At 30.3% G+C, this 20,356-nt stretch overlaps 6 protein-coding genes across 10 annotated transcripts; 3 read left to right on the forward strand and 3 right to left on the reverse strand.

Moving 5' to 3' along the window:
* Window positions 1–91: 91 nt before the first annotated feature.
* LOC116341405 (DNA-directed RNA polymerase III subunit RPC9) lies at window positions 92–807 on the forward strand. Its single transcript, XM_031768488.1, has 3 exons — window positions 92–227; window positions 321–435; window positions 507–807. Exons 1-3 carry the CDS (start codon window positions 220–222, stop codon window positions 750–752), a joined length of 369 nt encoding a protein of 122 aa, XP_031624348.1. The 5' UTR covers window positions 92–219; the 3' UTR covers window positions 753–807.
* Window positions 754–1,619, reverse strand: LOC116341402 (density-regulated protein homolog). Its single transcript, XM_031768486.1, has 3 exons — window positions 1,416–1,619; window positions 1,093–1,357; window positions 754–991 (listed from the first exon to the last, which is right to left on the reverse strand). The coding sequence occupies exons 1-3, from the start codon at window positions 1,515–1,517 to the stop codon at window positions 807–809; spliced, it is 552 nt and encodes a 183-aa protein (XP_031624346.1). The 5' UTR covers window positions 1,518–1,619; the 3' UTR covers window positions 754–806.
* Window positions 1,620–1,783: 164 nt separating this feature from the next.
* LOC116341400 lies at window positions 1,784–11,385 on the reverse strand. 2 transcript variants are annotated; one of them, XM_031768480.1, is made up of 9 exons: window positions 11,341–11,364; window positions 11,056–11,088; window positions 10,566–10,939; window positions 10,381–10,501; window positions 10,087–10,317; window positions 9,848–10,015; window positions 3,484–3,773; window positions 1,982–2,095; window positions 1,784–1,920 (listed from the first exon to the last, which is right to left on the reverse strand). In XM_031768480.1, the coding sequence occupies exons 1-9, from the start codon at window positions 11,350–11,352 to the stop codon at window positions 1,827–1,829; spliced, it is 1,437 nt and encodes a 478-aa protein (XP_031624340.1). In that variant the 5' UTR covers window positions 11,353–11,364; the 3' UTR covers window positions 1,784–1,826. The 2 variants fall into 2 exon arrangements, with proteins under 2 accessions (XP_031624340.1, XP_031624341.1); XM_031768481.1 differs by having other exon boundaries at window positions 10,566–10,962; window positions 11,056–11,385.
* LOC116341403 (transforming growth factor beta-1-induced transcript 1 protein-like) lies at window positions 4,487–9,745 on the forward strand. The gene is made up of 8 exons (XM_031768487.1): window positions 4,487–4,619; window positions 5,769–5,816; window positions 6,409–6,514; window positions 6,592–6,598; window positions 6,690–6,750; window positions 7,677–7,775; window positions 7,874–8,008; window positions 9,557–9,745. Exons 1-8 carry the CDS (start codon window positions 4,617–4,619, stop codon window positions 9,629–9,631), a joined length of 534 nt encoding a protein of 177 aa, XP_031624347.1. The 5' UTR covers window positions 4,487–4,616; the 3' UTR covers window positions 9,632–9,745.
* A 1,339-nt stretch (window positions 11,386–12,724) lies between the features above and the next one.
* On the reverse strand, window positions 12,725–17,153 carry LOC116341401 (ras-related protein Rab-5B). Of its 4 annotated transcripts, none has more exons than XM_031768485.1 (7): window positions 16,887–17,153; window positions 13,769–14,062; window positions 13,665–13,689; window positions 13,465–13,585; window positions 13,149–13,317; window positions 12,940–13,068; window positions 12,725–12,842 (listed from the first exon to the last, which is right to left on the reverse strand). In XM_031768485.1, exons 2-6 carry the CDS (start codon window positions 13,992–13,994, stop codon window positions 12,953–12,955), a joined length of 657 nt encoding a protein of 218 aa, XP_031624345.1. In that variant the 5' UTR covers window positions 13,995–14,062; window positions 16,887–17,153; the 3' UTR covers window positions 12,725–12,842; window positions 12,940–12,952. The 4 variants fall into 4 exon arrangements, with proteins under 4 accessions (XP_031624345.1, XP_031624343.1, XP_031624344.1 ...); XM_031768483.1 differs by having other exon boundaries at window positions 13,769–14,083; XM_031768484.1 differs by lacking the exon at window positions 16,887–17,153 and adding an exon at window positions 15,260–15,352 and having other exon boundaries at window positions 13,769–14,083.
* Window positions 17,154–17,830: 677 nt separating this feature from the next.
* Window positions 17,831–20,182, forward strand: LOC116340888 (putative neutral sphingomyelinase). Its single transcript, XM_031767624.1, has 7 exons — window positions 17,831–17,868; window positions 18,147–18,323; window positions 18,417–18,520; window positions 18,606–18,685; window positions 18,754–19,083; window positions 19,144–19,395; window positions 19,482–20,182. Exons 1-7 carry the CDS (start codon window positions 17,831–17,833, stop codon window positions 19,728–19,730), a joined length of 1,230 nt encoding a protein of 409 aa, XP_031623484.1. The 3' UTR covers window positions 19,731–20,182.
* The last annotated feature ends 174 nt before the right edge of the window (window positions 20,183–20,356 follow it).

A 20,356-nucleotide genomic window follows, 5' to 3' on the forward strand; every position in this document is an offset into this window, starting at 1 on the left:
CTGTTTGTATATTTGGTTTTTGCTCACATAAATTTGTATTCGTCTTTTTGCAGAATATTCTGTATGTTATTGTTTTCTTCTTAGGCCGTCAAATCACATACACATGCAAGCACACACACACGCACAAATATGTTGTTTACGTTCAAAACATTTTGACATTTCAACCAGTTGCAAGTCGAAAGCCAGACAAATAGTAAGACTCATATTATTTGAAGCACAATGGAGGTGTAAGTGTGGATTTTTTAATATATGGATTAGATTTTTTTTCATTTCATTTGATACAACAAAATTTAAATTGTAAATTTTATATTTTTAAACAGTGTCAACCCATGCTATGCAATATTATCAAATTTTGAGGTTATGGAATCGCTGAAAAACATCAAAGACCAAAGAAGCAAATTTGGATTGAGAAACTTGGCCACCATTACTTATGAGGTATTTATTAAATTTGAATATCGACTGTTTCATTCAAAATTTTAATTTTTTTTTTATTTTATCCGTTCCAGACGATCCAATTCTTAGAGGAGTCACCATGCAAAACGCTTACAAAAGAAAAAATAATGGGATTTTTGAATGCAGTGAAACCATTCAAATTGACAAAAGCCGAATGTGTGATGCTAGTCAACGATCCGCCATCAACACCACTACACATTCAACTCCAAATTGAAGACAGTGAAGAACGTCTCACCGAAGAAGCTGTAAATCAAATTATTGAACATTCCAGACAATGGCTGCTGCCAGAAACAACATGAATCATTTTATACCATTTATTTTTATATAAGTAAATAAAAAGAAAGAAATTGAGTTTATCGTTTTTGATCTCCTAAATCGTCAATCAGGTCTTCATCGATTTCTGGCCATTTCTCCGGTATAATGTCAAATAAGTCGTCTTTAACATCTCCTTGTATTACGATTTCATCGTCGCCAGTCACAGATGAGCCACACGCAAACTTCGTACCAAAGAATTTGGCAGCCACCTTCAGATCGATATCTGTTGAGCAAATGAAAGGTGTTTTGTTCATTTTTATATGAATTATTCACCGCTGTAAAACAATTTTAACTTTGATTAAAACGCAATATTTCGCTACATACCAAAAGAGCTAAGACCGGTTACAACAGTAACACTCTTCTTTTTGCCGCGTGGTGCTCTTGATACACACACCTTTTTTGGGCCATCTTCTTTTGTTTTCTTTGCCTTTAACATTCCTTTGCCGCCACGTCTTTGGCTCTTCTTTTTATCCTCGCCACCAGCATCATCAGTTGATGCGTCGTCGATTTTCACTTTTGAAAATTCATCGGGTAAATTCTTTTCAAGCCATGCCTTACATTTTTCATAGTCTGGATAATATTCGCAGTACTAAAATAATTCAAATAAATACTAAGCTGACCTTTAAATAAACTCTTGAATGATTTACCTCGATTGGCATCGAACAATTACCACAGTATTGTACATTTGTCACTGGGTACGTGACTCCTTCTTTCGGACCAATCTTCAAATGTTCTAAAATCTCTGTCATATTAATTTGATTACTTTAAATTCTCGAAAAACTTTTAAAATAATTGTATTTGATAGATTTTTGAAAAAATAAATAAAATACACTCAAAAGGTGTGTTGAATTTAAAATAAATTATTATTTAAAAAAAAAAGCACAATAGATTGCCGAAGAAGTTGTCTAACTTCGAACAAATTTTTGCAATGAATAAGTTGTCTTGTTTTAGACATAAACGTCAGTTCGCCAAGAACCTCAATGAAGTTGGTTGTTTGTCAGCATGGCACTTATCATTGTGATTTTTTTGCGCAACAAATTTCAATTTTTAAAAATTCTCTAAGTTATGATTTCCAATGCTAAAAAATTTTCAATGAATAATTTCTCTCCAAAATCCAATTGAATAGGAACGTTATTCAATTCCTCTGATATCCTGAAACGAAAAATTGCGATAAGATTAATTTAATTTCGTTAATTTAATTTATAGTTTTTACCTTTTTAATAATTTTTTTGATTTTTTGCCCGTTTTAATAATTTGACTATTTCCTTTGGTGTTCACATCAGAAGACGTAATCTGTTTAGTTTTAAATAAGTCCTCTTTTTGGATTCTGTGGATAAAAACAAAGGTAGAAAATCATTTCATGTTGAACATGGCATGTTCTACTGCTGTTTAAAATAGAATTCAAAATCAAATTAAAGTTGAACTTGAAGAATTCAAGTCATGATAAATAAAATGTGTCAAATACAATGCACAAACAGATAAAAATGATGTTATCAGAGGCAATCATTATGAATATAAATTGGTATTTAGCGCCAAAAACAGTTCGATTTCCAAAAACAGTTGTATTTAATGTGATTCTCTTGAATATGATTTTGCTTACTAATAACAATGAAATCGGGAAATAAAAGACCAATTAACACACATTCGAAAATAATAAAAATAACTATCGATGATTTAATCACTTTTATTGTAATTGTAGACATTGAAGTTCTAGCGCGCAATTTATCGATTGGAACGATTGTTTGATCGATATGTTAAATATGTTAAATGAATGCGTATATCATCATTCTTCATCTTTTTGTTCTTTTATTTATGATTTGACTTTCATTTAATAAATGTGATTCACATTTAGTTGCCAAAAAATAGCAACAGCAACAACAACATTCCAGTCTGATATGAATCGTATGAGTTCATTTTCTATTTATGTAAACAAATTGATTGTTTCATGGCATTTGGTTTCATTACTTTTCTGTAATTCCAATTACAAATCTTTTACAAACTGTTTGTATGTATTTTTTTTTTTTTGATTCGTCATGTTCTTGTTAGCAAATCCCAAATGAAATTGTTTCACACATGCATCGATTTAATTAAGCAAATAGTTTGCATTTGGAATTGCAAACTCGCCCTAAACTTTCGTTTTCAAAACCAATTTGATGTAGACTTTTGTTACCATTAAAAGTCAATTATTTCATTAAAAGCACGCAAATCGAAATTACATTTTTTCCCCACTTTTCGAGATGTTAATTAATCGAAAGAAAAAAACTCTTGTATTTTTAAGATTTTTTAACGTAAACATGGTTGAATAAAGAAAGGTAAACCAAAGTATTATGGTATAGGCACGTGAAGTTTTAAGAACGTTGTCATAACAATAAAAATTTGTAATTTACCCACACAAATTTTTATTAAAGCAGTTAAATCATATCATCGTTTCATGAACTGCTCTATGTCCGATTAAAAACTTGAAATATTACAAACCAGAATTGAACAGCTCATGTTATGGCTTTTGGGATTTGAAGCCAATCTTGCTTTCCCAATACCAAATTTCAAATAGCGAAAAATCGTTGTCTCGCATAAAGAATATTTCAACGATTTAGTACTGTCTACATCGTGATTATTATTATAAATGAAAGAAATGCTAAAAATAACCCATCATGAAAATCGAAAGAAAAAAAAAAATATTTGTTTCCATTCGTCCGCGGAATTTTTAGAACCTACATAAATCCGGAGTCTTTTCTATTTTCGCCACTTGTGAAATCATCAACAGAAGTGTGTTTATTCGGAAGAAAACGATAAGAAGAGACAGTTGTTTCGTTGGTGCCGCCAAATTTCTTTTTGTCATTGAATTCACACTTTGCTTTCATTAATTTGTCTTTAAGCGGTGTCTTATATTTTGTAGCACTCGAAATTATGTCATAGCTACGTGATAGCGTATTGTGTGTGGATTGTGGTTGACTTTGTTGATCTCCTCTATCCAATGCGATTTGAATGTTTTTGCTATGCGATACCTTTATCAAAACAGAAAAGAAACATACTTTATTATTATTTGTCCACAACACAAGTATTTTGATAATTATTGTGTTTATTAAATGTTTATTTTTGTAAAGTATTGACTGAAATTGTTTTCTTTTTTGCATCTTTATTGAAGCTGGCTTATATTTTAGACAACAATGGTTTTTGTTATGTTCACTTATTTTTCGTTGGAGGGTGTTACTTTTAAAGTGAAAAAAGTGTATCATTCTGTAATGGGGGATGCATAATTTCTTTTATGTAATACATAAAATAAATGAGACATTTAAAAATAACTATTAAATTATTTAAAGATGTTTTTTTTTTATTATTTGTTTTTAATATATCGATAGCGATATGAATTTCTACAGTACAGTCAACGTTTTGATTCATTTATTTTTATATCAGTATACAGTAAAGACACAACAAACCGGGTGTCTGTGGTAAGTTATGTTTACAAACAAATTTGAGTAAGGTTAGCGAACCTCTTCATATGATTTGATCACGTTTTACTGTGTTTGGTTTTGCACCAATAAATTATGAATATATATGTATATGATACATTTATACGTTTGTATATATATCCGATGGAGTTGCGCAGATCAAAGTGCTATCTTAGTGTGAATGGAATGACAATACGCTTCCACAGTGTAAAAAATAGTAATAATAATAATAATCATAGCTTACTCATTCAATCTTCTTTCAAATTCGTCAACAGAGTCGGGGAGCATTCAGTTGAATTTTGTTCTCCAACGAAACGTGTTGTGTTCTCTGCTAAACACTCAGTGATTTATTATTGTTCAAAATAACTTTTTGTTTGCGTAAAATAACGATTATCTAAAATGGTGAGTGAATCAGAATAGATTTGCGATAGTTTATTTTTTATGCAATATATATATTTTTTTGTCGAGTGATCATCAGTATCAAGCACTTTGCAAAAACCTTATCTCATTTAATGCAATGTTGATGTAAAAATGTTTATTTAGTGACGAAAATAAAGGAGAAAATCAGTAAATTAGAAATTCAGATTTCAAGTAAATTGCATTCAAGCGATACAACGTCAATATCATTTGAAGAAAAAAGCCACTTGACCATATATTGGAATGCACAAATCCAATAGAATCATGAAATTAATTTGACGCGGAAAAGTCTACCAAACGAGTTTGAATTAATTAAATTCAATCGACAAATCTTCTCAATTACAAATACAACTGAATTTCATTTGGCAGCAAAGAAAAATGCGTCGAAATAGTGCAACATTTCCATTAAAATAATCGGAATGTGTGAAATAAGGATCATGGTCATTAGGCAAATTTTTACGCTAATTTTTACATCCATAATTCAATTGATTTTGTCATCAAATGAATTACTTAATTATTTTGAGGAACAACTTTCCCTTTGTGGCGTGAAACGTTCATCAAAATGTATAAACGACATTCATAGCTTCTTTTCAAGACATTTTTTACGATTATTTTAAATGAATTTAGTCAATTGACTTAATTTATGTTAATTTTTCTCGTTTGCTTAAAATGACATCATTTCGTTAACAGAATTCAAAATATTATTTTGATATTATTGGCGCATGATAATAATTGACTTTAAGTCTTGTCAAAATAGCTTCACCAACGATATTCTGATTATTACGTCGATTTATCGACTGTTTGCACTTCATTGTTCAGGAAAAAAAAATGTATTTCCTGGGATTATTGACTTTGTTTGACAAATCCAATTAACTTTTGGTGTTCACCTCAACGTACTAATGCGACAGTTTAATTTCGGGTTTACATTTTTCTTTAATAACATTTTGTGTATTGATTGCACCTTTTAAAGGATTACTTGAAACACAGTTTTGAACTTATACAAAATAAATTCAACGTACTTCAATTGTGCGTAATAGAAATATATATTTTTTTAAATTCTTTTAATGAAATGAAAAAAAGTAGTAATTTTCTTTTAAATCAAATCACCCAAATCTCTTTTTTTTTATTTTTCAGTCTGAGCCCACAGTGTGCGGAAAATGCAAGGGAGAAATCAAAGGAAAGGTATGTTGGGATTTTGTATTTATGAAAAGTTTGAAAAAGAAGTATATAATATTATACTTATACTCGAAATTTAAAAGATCTTCTTCAAAAATCCACGACAATGTATTAATTTTAACAATTTTACATTCAATATGATATTCTGAGAACGTTAGATGAATTATAGTCACAAGTGGATTTTACTGCTGATCAGTCAGAAATGTCATAGTAAAACGCTCCGAATGAAAGAACCATAACTAATTGTGAACAATATATAATATCAGATGGAAATCCGTGCCAAAATTTTCTCCTCTGTATACTCTTTTGTCTCATTTCGTCAGATGAAAAGCAGAGATTTATAATTAGATTCATCTTGCAATAGCATAAAAACCCACGAACGTGTGGGTGTATTGAAATCTGTTTTCATTTCGAATTTTCCACACTTTCTGTTTTCATTCGATTTGGCTGAACATTTCTCTAATAATTGATCTCATAAAATGTTTAGAAGGACAATATTTTGTGTTTTGTTTTTTTGTCTCTAAGTTTTATACAATAACAAACATTTCTCCCATCTTTTATGTTTAAATTTTTGTTTTGTTTTTCTGTATTTCAAAAGACCCTTACTGCATTGGGAAAGAGCTGGCATCCAGAACATTTCGTATGTTTGGTTTGCGAAAAACCAATTACGGCAGTTACATTTAACGAACGTGATGGAAATCCAGGTATGGATCTTTTTTTCAGTTGAAATTTCGTACGACAACGAAAGAATTAATTTTAAACATTTCTTCTTGATTTTCAGTGTGCAGGTTTCAATCTTTTTTTAACATTTAAATATTTTTTGCGATAATGAAAAGGTTCATTTAAACAAATTTTTCTTGATTTTTAATTAATTGGCAGTGATTGTTTCGCAAAGAAATACTCAGAGCAGTGCCATAAATGCCACAAGGCTATCGTGGGCGTAAGTATACTATTTTTGTTTCTCTGGAGTATTTTTTACAGTTGAATTTATCAATGTTGTCATCATCATAATCATTATCGCATAAAATTGCCTAAATTCGTTTATTCAATTTATATTCATAAAATACGTGAAAATACCTAAAATTCAACAAATGTTTGTCTCGGATGCTTACAGAATCTGAATCAGTTGACATAAAATTTTTGTTGAATTAAATCATCTGGCAGATATACCACACATAACTTTTTTTGGTTATTTCCATGCTTCTCAAGCATAAAACCGAAAATAGTATAAAAATGTTTCTACTGTATTGATTGGCGAGAATGATTCACAATAACAGAATTTGTTGACATCACACTGAATTTGATTATATTTTATTTGTTTTATAGTACCAATCGGTGTCACCACTTGAAATGATTTATTTATAACAACGATCAGTGATTTCTTTTATATTATGCGCAAACATTTTATGTCATTTGGGAATATTCAAGTCTATTTCATAGATACCATATTATCTTTAAAAGAATGCTGTGAGCAACACGTCTCATCTATAATTTTATCGATTATTGTAAACAAAAGTTTGATAATGACCACATTTGAAAAATAGATTTTTTTAACAATGGTTGACAGCAATGTTCCCATCAAATGTATGTATCGCAGAACACAGTGTTTGAGTCTTTGCTGTTCGGTCCGAATATTCACAAATACATATTGAAGCGATTTGCTGTCATCTATTGGGATTTCATTTTGCTTAACTTCGATTATTTGCTCAAAAATATCATTCAAACTTTGAAATGGAGTGAAAACAATAGAAATTTCCCTCCATTTCAGCGCCTGACTTCAGCTTCCTGAGCTGAATCAACTTACTGAAAATGTATCGATATAATGTCTGAATATGATTTTCTACTTTTGATATTTTTAAACAACAGAAAGTAGTGAAAGCAATGGGAAAGACTTGGCACGAAGACCATTTCGTTTGCGCTGGACCATGTAAAAAGCCAATGGCCGCCGTGCCATTCTTTGAACGGGTAAGTTTATAAAACTCTATTAACGAGGAGCTAAAAGTATACTTAAAAAAGATTATCGTTGTCAATTTTTTTTTTTACCGAACGACACTTTTGTTTAGGACGGAAAGCCTTTCTGTAAAGCCGACTTCGAGAAGCTATTTGCCGCCAAATGTAAGGGTTGCGAAGAGCCTATAACCGAGAAAACGATTATTGCATTGAATTCTAACTGGCATCAGGATTGCTTTGTGTGCAACGTAATTTCACGCTTTATTTACTCATCTAATACTTGAACCGCTAAATTATTCTTTGAACAAATTGAAAATATCCGCAATGATCACCCAACCATTTGCTAGAACAATTGTTCATAGTAGCCTGGGGAGACATAACTATCGGCCACAAACTCATGAGTTATGCTTACATATGGCATTTAACGAACGTGCTTAAGGTCGAATCAACTGTGATATTAATCGATTTTTATCCAAAAATGGACTTGAGACGCATTACTTTTTTCCGATTTTGATGAAACTTTTAGAAAGAAATTTTCTCAAAAATATTATGAAAAAATTTAATTCTGATATTTTTTTTATAATTTTGATATCAAACAATCATAACTTCTATACAATAGAATTCAAATAACGGCTCATTGAGTGAGATCAACAGGAAGCATTTCCGGGAAAAAAGATATTTTTTGAACATATGCCAAATGTTTTTATCAAAGATCATGAGATTTTAAAGCATTATTCTTACTTTTGCATATATATTGTTTTTGCTAAACTCTACTACGACTCATCAATTCGGCATTAGTTCAAATACTTCCCAGTGCTGCGATAGCAGATAGAAGTATTGCCTAGCAGATGATACATGTATATGAAACTTTCTATGCCATACATAGTAATTCGATAAACAGTCATAGTTGTTTTGCTATACACTAATAGAAGGCGAAATACAAATATTTTCAACAAGGCAACTGCAAAACTCCAAAATCGGAATATCTTTTTTTATGATAGAATGTATGGTATTCTATGCGTCACAGAAAAACAGTGTCTAAAACTATCAGGAATGTAATGGTTTTACTTATTTTTAGTCGCCTCTTTTACAACGCAATGATTTGTATCTTGTTTTTTTATAATGTATTTTTGTTCGAATGAGTTTACTTTTGACCTTGAACTAACAATGAGATTAATAAGAAGACAATCCATTCTCTCATTCTATAATGATTGTTGCTTGTGTTTTGAACTGGAACCATTTTTTGTGAAGGCAGGAATATCATGTCAATCATTTGAATTTCATTTTTTTATATTTTGTTAATTCATATGATCGTACTTAGGCATGATGTTCCAAAAACACGTAGCATATAAAATAAATTAACCAATTGAAACCCTTGTGGAAAATTACTTACTGACTGAGTTAACTGACTAATTTGGGACGTTTTTGGCTAAAGCCAACTGAGATTGAAGTTGTTTTAAGTTGATTTGGCTGATTTTTCAGTCAATATTAGTAGAGAAAAATACAACTTAATTCAACTTCAATCGCAGTTGACTATATAGACAAAAACGTCCCAAATCAGTCATCTGTTTAAAATGACATACATAGACGACTAAAGGCGACTGGGTAGACGACTTCAGTTAACCAAGTTCAATTTCAGTCGATTTCAGCTAACCAGTCAGTCAGTCACTCTTTTTCCACACGGGAATCTGTTTTTAATTTAAAAAAAAAAAGCATGTTTTGATTTGCGCATTAATTTTCATATTGCAAACCAATTGAAAATACAAACTAAACTAATTTTATTTCTATTCATACAGCGGTGCAAAAAGCCAGTTGAAGGGGACACCTTTGCAGTGGAAAACAATATGCCAGTTTGCAATAGCTGCATTTAAACAGAATTACAATACCAAACGCTTTATTGAATGTTAATTTCTTTTCTCTCTGAATTTAATTCGCTTCTTATTTATCACAATAAATTACCAATAAAAAAAATTCTATTTACGTTATGTTCTGACGTTTTTTTTCTCTTATCGTATCAATAATAATACAAAGTTATACAAGATTTCATGTCATAAACAAGCAATATTGGAGTTTGAAAAACAACTTACAGTTTTAATTTTATTTTTCTGTCTTGGTTGAATGGGAAGACGACGGGTAGTCTTCAAATGACGTGTTTGTTTTTTGGAATTCTTGACCGAAGATTTTTCCTGTTCTTTCAATGAACATCTAATAGCTCCCAAATTCGAAAGTACCTCGTTCACTTTGATCAGAAGAAGCTATAATGAAAATAAAATACATTTATGACATTTAAAAGCATATTAGATAGTATATTTGGGGACAATCTTACTTCTGCAATATTATCCTCTTCATCAAATAACATCCTTTTGCTACACATTTTAATTGTTATTCGAACAAAGTTCAAAAGATCCATAATTTTTGATGGCACATCAATATTCAAGAGATGTTTCATGCTATACACATAAGATGACAATGCAGCTTGCAAAAAATTGTACAAAGAAAGAACTTTGGTGGCAAATACCACCGGAGAAAAGTTTTTATTCAACAGAATTTCGTCCATCTAAAAAAGTATTGTTATATTGCACGTGTATTTGCACTTCCATGTTATCCATGTTATACTAACCAGAAGTTCAATGGGATACGCGTGATTTCGTGTAAACATTTTGAAAAAGTCTTCAGACCTTTTACGACATTTTTCCATTTCAGCTGGCGTTTCATATAGTTTCTCTTGTAAAAAGTTTGACCTAAAATGTTTGATTCAGAAATTGTGTTAACAATGCTCCAAGTGAAAATAATAATGTTATTTACATTAACAAATCAAGAAGTGAACAAATCAATCGCTGTAATGACGTGATTTTCGAGAGAATTGTTTCCATATCACTAAATTCTTGGTGTATACGAATAGGAGGTTTTTTCGTTGGACACAACTCTCTGACTTTGAAACTTTCTTTCGGCTCTTCACTGTATGTGAATCGTTGTCGTTGCAACTTTGCATCAGAACTGGCACTATTTACTTTTGTTTTTGAACTGAACGATTTATTTATGTCATCCAATTGATTTTGTATTTCTGGTTGGTCTTTTGGTTTCTCTCTGTTTACCGTTAAATTTTTTTCACTCAAGTTGCACGACATTTTCTTTCTTACATTTCCCTGTAAACATGTTATGAAATCTGGATCCAAGTACTTTTGATGAAACAAATGAAAAACTATTTATTTCAAAAATCGATCAAAAAGGTTAAATACCTTTGACTGATGATTAACGTGAATATAATGTTAAATTATTTAATGATTTCAATTACCTTGAATTTGAACTTGTCAGACATAATACAACACTAATATTAAAAAAAAATGAAAAAAATACAAAATTGTCTCCAGAAAAATGTAAGCAATAGTTTAATAGCACACACTATCAGTCTCTATGTGCTTGTAGAACGGAGCAAACATTGTGAAGTATGTCAAGCGGAACTCACAAACCCCACTCCATCATGTGTGAGGGATAAACTGAATGTGTGACAGCTGTTTGAGTTGACCAACTAGAGTCGACCGTTCATTGCGCATAGTTCACTTTACGTAGAAAAACTTACCAGGTGTTTCATATGATAAAATTTCAAATGCACTGAAAAAACAAACCAAGGAAAAAACATGAGAAAAATGAAAAATATGCTGTCTTTTTAATCGTTTTATTTTTTATTTAATTAGGTGATGAGTTTAATTTACATCTCATCGCTCAATAGTATGCCCTCATTTTTTTTCCATTCTGATTTTCGTTTTATCAATAGGAAACTAACTGATCAAATCTGTTTGTTTTCTCATAAAGTATCGTAAAAAATTCTTTTTTTTTTCTTCATATATATATAGATATATGTGTGTATATCGATTAAAATTATTAATTCTAATTAAATTTGCTTTCATTTTGTGAAATAATAATGTGTAATTTTGAAAGTTCAACAAGAAGAAACTTAAACGAAGCAATCACGTTTAGAATAAATTTAAGGAAAAATTATTTGAATTCTTTGAAATAGAATTAGAATGCAAAAAAATGCATGTGAATATTCTCGAACAGAAATTAAATTTTGAATGTATAAAGCCAACTAAAACATTCACTCTTTCGCGCGTTATTTGTAACTGCCCGTTATATGGTAATTCACGGTCAATTTCTGGATCTTTGATTTTTACGAAAAATGCCCAATTAAGTGACGTCTTTTGATTTTTTTTTAAATGAACATTAATTGCTATAGTTATTCCAAATGTTTAATTATTTAACCGATTATTGAGCGCAGCTACAAAAAGTGTTCAGCCACTTACGACTTTTCATTTGATTTATATTATTGCGATGAAAAGACAAACATTTAAGTAGAGAATTCGATAGAAACATTACTATCAATCGGGAAAAATAGCTCAGGAGTACAAAGGAATATGTTTCACGTGTTGCAAAAGATGACACTGCGGACAAGAACACTTATTTTATTTTGTTTTTAAATCGCATTTGCATTGAGTTTCATTTTATCGACGGATGTAATAACGAAAGAGGATTTTAGCTAATTTCAAACACTTATAAAATAATACCTCACTCACACCAATATGCATGACAGAAGTGCACAAATAAGCCATCAATTTTTTATGGATCTCATTAACTTATTCAAACGGTTTCTTCTTTTTTGAATATATTGTTTTTATCATGCGATAGATGGTTTGCTTAGTATGTATTGTTTTGGTCAAAATCATTATTTTGATTTATGTGATTATCAAATTATATGAACAACGTGTTTGTATATTTGCAATTCATTTCAACGGCTGATTTACAAGATATCGTACACCATGATTTTTTTTACTTTTCACTTTCATTCTTCTATTTCTTTTTCTTTTTAATCTGATTTGTGGCAATTTTTTTTTTCTTCTTCTTATTTTGTTTAATACAGAAAATACTAATAAAATAAACATTAAATTAAATGGAAAGAATAATTAAAATATATGAATATTTATAAATTTTCGCTGTTTATTTTTTTTGTCCAGCCCACTTGTTCTGTGTAAATCAATTACATTTAATATATTTTATGTATAATCAACAAGCTATCGCCAGTGAAATCTGTGGAAGATAAAATAAAATCGATATATAATGACTCAATTCCATATATTTAGAGCACATTCTAGAGGATGAGTGAATTTTTGAAAATAATACATACCTTTACCATAACATCACTTACAACAATTTATTGAGGAGTTTGGTTGTCGGTTTTGTTCATTTTCATTTAGCCTTCTACCTTGGCCGTTTCCTTGACTTCCGGCACCCTCATTCTTTGGCAATTTTTTAGCTAAAACGAACAATTCATCATCGAGAATCAACTTTTTTTACTTCTGAAAAATCAGTGTTTTTTTGTTTTGATCGACTTACCGATTGCCAAAAAAATATCGTTAACATTCATTGCAGTTTTGGCTGATGTTTCCATAAATAGTAATCCATTTTCTTCAGCATATTGTTTAGCTTCTTCAAACTCTACAACGCGGCTGTTTGTCAAATCAGCTTTATTACCGGCCAAAGCAATCACGATGTTTGGTGAAGCCTTTTAAATATTCCGCAAACAAATTGCATTTGTATAAAAATTTGTTATTAAAAGATGATAAACATAGAATGTAAACGAAAATAATTAAATTAGTCAATGTTTTGAAAGGAAAGATTTGAATGATTCATCGCATTTACAGATCCTTACCTGTCGTTGAAGTTCTTTCACCCAAGTCTTAGCACGTTGAAAACTATCCTGATTTTGAATATCATAGACAACGATAGCTGCCTGAGCTCCTCGATAATACATCGGAGCTAAGCTGTGATATCTATGTAAATAAAATAAAAAAAAACATTTTATAAGTAAAATGTAATTTTTATAAATGCATGACTGTTTTTGTTTCCCACCTTTCTTGACCAGCCGTATCCCATACTGTGAACAAAGAATGACATATAAATGATTAAATTTCGAATAAAAATCAACAAAATAACCATCATTTGATATGACTTACTTTCGAATTTGACGGCTGTGTCTTCCATACAAACAGTTTGAGTCAAGAATGCTGCTCCTATTGTACTTTCTTGGAACTCATGGAATTGACCCTTGACGAATCGCAGTACCAATGATGATTTTCCTACAGCTGATTCACCCAAAAGAACCAATTTAAACTGACAGATCTTTCCTTGTGCCGATCCATTTGGTCGTTGCGCAGCATTTCCTCGTGGAGTCGATGCCATTTTTCGAAATTTATTTTCAATATCTTCGGTGTTTTTTTTTTTTATTATGAAGCGTTCGCAAGCGCACTCTTTAAAAAATTGAGAATTATCTACGGTGGATAAAAGGTTAACGGTCAAGCTAATTAATTTTTTTTAAAGAATTCATCAATAGAAACGAGTGAAAGATGCTCTCAAAATCTTCATATAAATGTACGAAACATTTTTTATTCTGTAAGCGCATAAAATACATTTTATCAAAAGTGTCATATTATTGTGTCGGCAATGGGCGTTTTCGTTGGCACATTATTATCTTTTCATTCCGATGGATCATTTAGACATCAATTAACATGTGAAAAAATCAAATTGGCTCAAACAAAGATATGAAGTATGATAATAACTGTTATAACAGTTACATGTTGATTTGCATACATTAACCAACTTTATTATCAACTATACAAATATAAAGTGTTTTTCGTTTTGCTTCAAAATGTTAATGCATTTACTAACTTTCGGATAAGAAAAAATACATAATTCATATTTGCAAACAGGCTTTGGTCGAAGTTAGGAAAACACGTGATTTTGTAGTTTGACGTGCTCTGCACTAATACTTAGTAGATGCTGTCGTCAATTCTATTTAACAGCAATACGGCTTCTTGGTACGTTTTCTTATTTGATCACACAGCCGTTTGTATGCACATACTTATGTGTATTATTTTTTTTTGTTTACAGTGCTTTAATGATGGGTGTGCAGTGCTACTTTTATGATCTTCTTATACATCAAACGTAATAAACACTCTGAATAATAATTGATTTAAATAAGAGAACTTCAAATGCAATACAGTACAAAGTAATGTCCACACCTGGAGAACGGCTTATAAAAATTACCAGGATTGTTTAAAAAAATAATTAACAGTTATAATATATGTGTCGTTTGTGCGCTATGCATTTAAAACCGTAAATCAACTCACTTTGTGTGTATGCAAGTTTCATGAAGCGCATCGCTAATCGAGCTGAATTGCTTGAAATTTCCCAAATCAAAATGACTTGACCATTTACATTTAAACTTGCACTTGAATTACTACCAATCCATTTTGGAAAATCAAGAAATGATTTTTTAATTAGCAACATGGCCTTATGGCCGAAAAATAAAATTCACAATATTATAATAAATTCCAGAGATAATTAACTATTTAAAACCATAAACCATTTTAGCCACTTATTTCACCGATCGGATTTTCTTCTAAATATTGTATTGATTAAGAATTCTTGGAATTGTTTTTTGTTACCATTAAAATAATTTTTCAGATTTATATTTGATAATTTCTCGTATCAAAAAGAGATGACGCATAACACAAATTGTATATCAGAATCGTATAACAACGAATGTGTTGTTCGTGTACAGCAAGCAAACAACTTAATATAATCAGAATCAACAACAATATATCGCACATATATCCAACAAATACAATCGAAACAAATGAGAAATAAGTTCATATTGTATTTGAACAATAAGAATGAGAGAATGTATTTGAATTGACTGTGGGTTTATTTTTTTCTTGTTTTCTTTATTTTGCTTTTGGTATGGGTGTATCCAATAGGAAAGTATCTTATATGCTTATGAATGTGTGCATGCATACAATGTGTGTATGTATTTTCTATATTGTATTCGCTCATCGTTGTAATTGCCGATAGATGTGTCAACTTGACACAAAGAATAAACGATTCATTTGAATGTCATTTATTTGAATGTGTTGCGTGTGAGATAGAGTTCAAATTTAACACGCCTTAGTTTCTTTTTCTAATGTTGCAAAAGCAAATTATGATGCACATTTATCCTTTATAATTATAAAGTTATTACGTTGACTGCGTGCAAATTATGTTGCGAACATGACTTATTTGACTGGTAAATTACCAAAACGTTGGCAATCAATCTCTTTTAATGCTAACATCAGCAGATTCAGAGACTAATTATGCACAAAGCCAATTATTCATTGTCAACGACTGATTAAATTGAAAAGTACTTTTCATTTCATAATTTGATTTTATAATTTTCATGCACACATATTACATACAAACATGCAACATTTCATAAGTCATATACGGCATAATCAAAACGACTACATAAATTTACTTCCGCTGTATGCAAGATGCGTATAAAAGCAACCTTCTTTTTTTTGCAACAATAACATTTCGAGCAGTCAACAATTTCAAAGAAAAAAAATATTTTCGGTTTATAAACTGAAATTCATGATGGAAATGCACAAAAGTACTTTTGGAAATAAATTTATCGACACTTGACTTTTCATTTTGTTTTTTGTTTCGCCTTGTTTGTCCGTAATAACAACAAATTGCACTGGTTAGTGTTAGTAAATCTATTCGAGTTTTTTTTTTATTTCTGTATTTGTATATATGCATATATGAAAGTGTATATGGATGATGTGTATCCCATCGCTCTGTCACTTTCTGTTATTGTTGTTGTTGCAATTCTTTGTTCTCAATATTTTATTCAATTAAAGGTTCAATTCAATTGCAATACATTTTGATGAATTCAGTTTCTTGAAAAATATTTCCACACTTATTCCAAATGCAATCCATGAAGAATGAAAAAAGTTGATGCAATGTTCATAGAACAATTATTTGGGATCACATATCGCACATACATGTAAAAAAAAACCATCGAAGCTGTAATCAAATCGCATTTGCGCTGTTAGATGACTTTGATGAGATGTAAAAGTTTATTATTATCAGACATCAAATTTTTTGGATCGTCTTTTTTTATTCCAAGAATAATTGATAAAGAATAATAATTTACACCAACAATGTTTATCTTTGGCAAAAATTAAATTCCAATTTACTAGCAATATAAAATATGATTATTCGACTAGTTAAGGTTTCTCATTACTTTTCACTCACATTTTAAAATTGAATTTGAAAACTGGGCTATAAATTTTCCAGGCGTCACAATTTCGCTTATCAGAAATCACAAAATTTATTTATACTTTCTAAGAAAAATCTTCATGAATATCGTCCTTTTTATTTATTTATTTTCTCTTTTTTTTTAGTATAAATTTGAAGCGATTATCACTATGTACTTCTTCTGTATATCGAAGTGCGACGATGATTATTCAGTCCAGCTACAATCTTTCAACAAAACACAAAATAACTCTGACGGCCATATTGAATATTAAGAATGACTTCCATTCGTTTTATTCCATCATAATTTTTTTTCGTTCCAATTTGTATTCGTGCGTAGATATGTCAGTTTTGATGGCGTTACAATCGTTGAATGGTCACAATGAAATGGCATATGGTAATACTGGCTAGATTATTTCGTTTGTTGTTTAATTTGTTGTTATTCAAATTCGAGATTTACGAGAGCATCTACAATTCATTCTTCACATAACGAAAAAAATTCTTAATTCAGTATTTTTTTTTTTTTTTCATTTTTATTTTACTTTTTTTATTCATAAATTCCAATTCAGATTTTCTCATAGCAAAACCTGGTGTTACCAGATGATAAAATTAAATGTACATTTTTATTTTATTTAAATGTTAACAAACGTTCTGGTTTTTTCGTAAAGATATACATTTTTAGATCGATTCTCCTTTCTGCTCCTTTCAAGCTTAACAAAAATATTCATAATAATTTTGCACAGACAATTGTTTAAATTTTAGGAAAAAATTTCGGAGAAAAAGTATTACCTGAAAGTAATTGTTTTCATTGTTTGAGATTTCAGGCTGTCAATGTCGTTTCTTTGTCAACAATGAATTTTGTCTCGATATTCAAAACATCAAAATCTGTCGTGTTGCTAAGCATTTAAAAACTACTAAACGAAAAATATCTGAATTTGATAAATATGCAACTTGAATTAAGTATTTTAACATTAAACGTATGGTATGTTATTTTTTTATTTTATTATTTATGTAACCATATCGATTGAATCAAATGTTTTCCATAATTCTTTATTAAGATATAAAAATTTACATTATACAGATAAGATATTTTGTAATTCGATCGAAGATTAAACTTTGTGAAGTGCAAATAAATATTTTTGTAGTGTAAATAAGTACAATTCCAAAAATGTGTGAACAATTATATGCAAGGCTCACATTGTTTTTATGATTACGCCTCAAGGTTGGGTATTTTATATGAATCTGTATTGTTTTATGCAGGGGAATTCCATACATTTCAAAAGATCGCGATGTACGCATGCAAGCGATCGGTGAATTTTTCGCTGCTAATGATAACTATGATGTGATATCGTTGCAAGAAGTGTGGACGGAAAATGATTATCAATTGATTCGAAAAATTGCTGAAAAATATTTACCATTTTCACACTATTTTTACAGGTAAATGAATTAATAATATAAAAAGGTTTAATATTTCGACGACAAAGATTGACAAATTTTAAAAAAATATTTTTTTTTTTTTAAATATTAAAGTGGAGTGTTCGGATCAGGATTATGTATTCTATCAAAACATCCTATTATATCAACACTATTTCATGCTTGGTCTGTCAACGGTTACGTACATCGCATTCAGCATGGTATTGTTTATATTAATAATAGTTAATTTTTTGGATTCAATAACTATTTCACATTCATCTTTCAAACGTTTTCAAAAAATTCTAGGTGACTGGTTTGGTGGAAAAGGTGTCGGACTATGTAAACTGCTAATTGGCGAACATCGTGTCAATGTTTATATTGCTCATGTAAAGTGTTATCGTTTATTTGAAAAGATTGATTGTGTGAGAATTAATATCAAAAATCAATTCTATAGCTCCACGCAGAATATGATCGTGAAAGTGATGATTATAATGCACACAGGGTCGTTCAAGCATTCGATACAGCTCAATTTATTCAATCAACTCGATGTGATACATGTGTTCAAATTTTGGCAGGCGATTTAAATACAGAACCGGGCGATTTGGCATATCGAATTTTACTTGCTGCATCCGGTTTACATGAAACATTCAATAAAACCGAAAATGGTGATTGCTGCACGAATGAGTGTGCAAACAATTCTTACACACCGCCTGAATTGAAAGAAAAGACTCCGAACGGAAAACGGATCGATTACATATTATATCGCAATGGATACAGTCATCAAGTAACTTTTTATAACCTTTTTATGGAGTATGCATCGTGGTAATCTGTTTTTCATTCACAGGTGAAAGTTCTTCAATATAAACTCCCACTACCGTCAACGATACCGGGTCAAGAAATGAGCTATTCCGACCATGAAGCAGTTTTTGCGAAAATGTTGATTGAAAGCAAGCCAAAATTAACAGAGTCAGAAAAGACATCTTCAACAAAGCATGCGGAAGCGAATGCATCAAAATACGCTGATACACTAGGTGAAGGCATTGAAGTGTTGGATCAAATTTTAAAACGATTGCGCTCAGATAAAAACACATATTTTGTAAGTTGTTTTTGAATTGGTTGGCAAGAACATTATCGTTTCTCTAAAAGTGTATTATTACTGTTCTGTCCTTTTTCATTTCGCAGGTAATGGCATTACTTTTGATCATTCCACTATTTTTCTTAATTGACATTTATCCACCGTTTGGCATGGGAATGGTGTTTCTTTTAGCCAAAATGCTATTCAGCGGCATAGTTATCTTCTTCATTTTCATGGCCACGATGTGGAATTCAATTGAACGGAATGGAATATTGTCAACAAAACTATCTATGGAGATGGCTCGAACGGCAATCGCACATTACGATAACGGGGGTTGTAACAATGATCACTCATGATCATAAACATTTGCTGCCGCTGCAACGATATTCAGATATCAACTGGAGGGTAGACACTATCATGAGTACCACGAATCCTATTAAATTTCGCCCATTTTCATCAATCTTTTCCAATCTTTGCTAATCTAATCCCTCTCAATTAATTGTCATCATGTCAAATTTTACCGATCTTCACCAATCTTGAACAATTTTTTTCAATCTTATCTTTTTATTCATATTTTCATAAACAAATCTTTTCCAGTCACAAATCTTGTGTCTACCCTCTAGGATATCAATTTATCTCAAACAATCAAACAAAAGACAAACAAAGTACAATCGATTCTCTTTTTTTTTATTGAGAGTATGACGAAAATGTATATCGCTACATATGATGTGAATTTAAACCTAGTTTTTTTTATTAAAAAAAGGCCATAGAAAAATAATATAAAATAGGTCTTAAATGAATATTCTTAGCAAATTAATTCAAACGTTCAATAGATGTTGAAATGATAATTAAGGTATTTTCTTAACATTATGTACTTACTATTCTTTGAAAATAAATCACAAAAATGCCTTAAAAAAGGAGAATTGAAAAAATATTTTATATGGTATGTTATTTCTATAAACAAAATCGAAACTATTTTTTG

The sequence above is a fragment of the Contarinia nasturtii genome, unplaced genomic scaffold (genome assembly GCF_009176525.2).
Source record: "Contarinia nasturtii isolate CC-2019 unplaced genomic scaffold, AAFC_CNas_1.1 Cnas_scaffold_695, whole genome shotgun sequence".
Lineage (NCBI taxonomy): Eukaryota > Metazoa > Arthropoda > Insecta > Diptera > Cecidomyiidae > Contarinia > Contarinia nasturtii.

What these genes read in the sequence shown, in the direction of transcription:
- LOC116341402 (XM_031768486.1), bottom strand. Translation starts at nt 1,517, where the DNA reads ATGACAGAGATTTTAGAACATTTGAAGATTGGTCCGAAAGAAGGAGTC. An exon ending in ATTGTTCGATGCCAATCGAG is followed by an intron (nt 1,358 to 1,415) that starts GTAAATCATTCA and finishes GAATTATTTTAG; the next exon opens with TACTGCGAATATTATCCAGA. An exon ending in AACCGGTCTTAGCTCTTTTG is followed by an intron (nt 992 to 1,092) that starts GTATGTAGCGAA and finishes TTTGCTCAACAG; the next exon opens with ATATCGATCTGAAGGTGGCT.
- LOC116340888 (XM_031767624.1), top strand. Translation starts at nt 17,831, where the DNA reads ATGCAACTTGAATTAAGTATTTTAACATTAAACGTATG. An exon ending in ATTTTAACATTAAACGTATG is followed by an intron (nt 17,869 to 18,146) that starts GTATGTTATTTT and finishes TGTTTTATGCAG; the next exon opens with GGGAATTCCATACATTTCAA. An exon ending in GCAATGGATACAGTCATCAA is followed by an intron (nt 19,084 to 19,143) that starts GTAACTTTTTAT and finishes TTTCATTCACAG; the next exon opens with GTGAAAGTTCTTCAATATAA.
- LOC116341405 (XM_031768488.1), top strand. An exon ending in TGGCCACCATTACTTATGAG is followed by an intron (nt 436 to 506) that starts GTATTTATTAAA and finishes TATCCGTTCCAG; the next exon opens with ACGATCCAATTCTTAGAGGA.
- LOC116341403 (XM_031768487.1), top strand. An exon ending in AGGGAGAAATCAAAGGAAAG is followed by an intron (nt 5,817 to 6,408) that starts GTATGTTGGGAT and finishes GTATTTCAAAAG; the next exon opens with ACCCTTACTGCATTGGGAAA. An exon ending in GCCACAAGGCTATCGTGGGC is followed by an intron (nt 6,751 to 7,676) that starts GTAAGTATACTA and finishes TTTAAACAACAG; the next exon opens with AAAGTAGTGAAAGCAATGGG.
- LOC116341400 (XM_031768480.1), bottom strand. An exon ending in AGAAAAATAAAATTAAAACT is followed by an intron (nt 3,774 to 9,847) that starts GTAAGTTGTTTT and finishes GTTTTGATAAAG; the next exon opens with GTATCGCATAGCAAAAACAT. An exon ending in AGAAAAGACTCCGGATTTAT is followed by an intron (nt 2,096 to 3,483) that starts GTAGGTTCTAAA and finishes TTTTATCCACAG; the next exon opens with AATCCAAAAAGAGGACTTAT.
- LOC116341401 (XM_031768482.1), bottom strand. Translation starts at nt 15,101, where the DNA reads ATGTTGCTAATTAAAAAATCATTTCTTGATTTTCCAAAATGGATTGGT. An exon ending in TGAAAGAACTTCAACGACAG is followed by an intron (nt 13,318 to 13,464) that starts GTAAGGATCTGT and finishes AATATTTAAAAG; the next exon opens with GCTTCACCAAACATCGTGAT. An exon ending in CGATATTTTTTTGGCAATCG is followed by an intron (nt 13,069 to 13,148) that starts GTAAGTCGATCA and finishes TGTTCGTTTTAG; the next exon opens with CTAAAAAATTGCCAAAGAAT.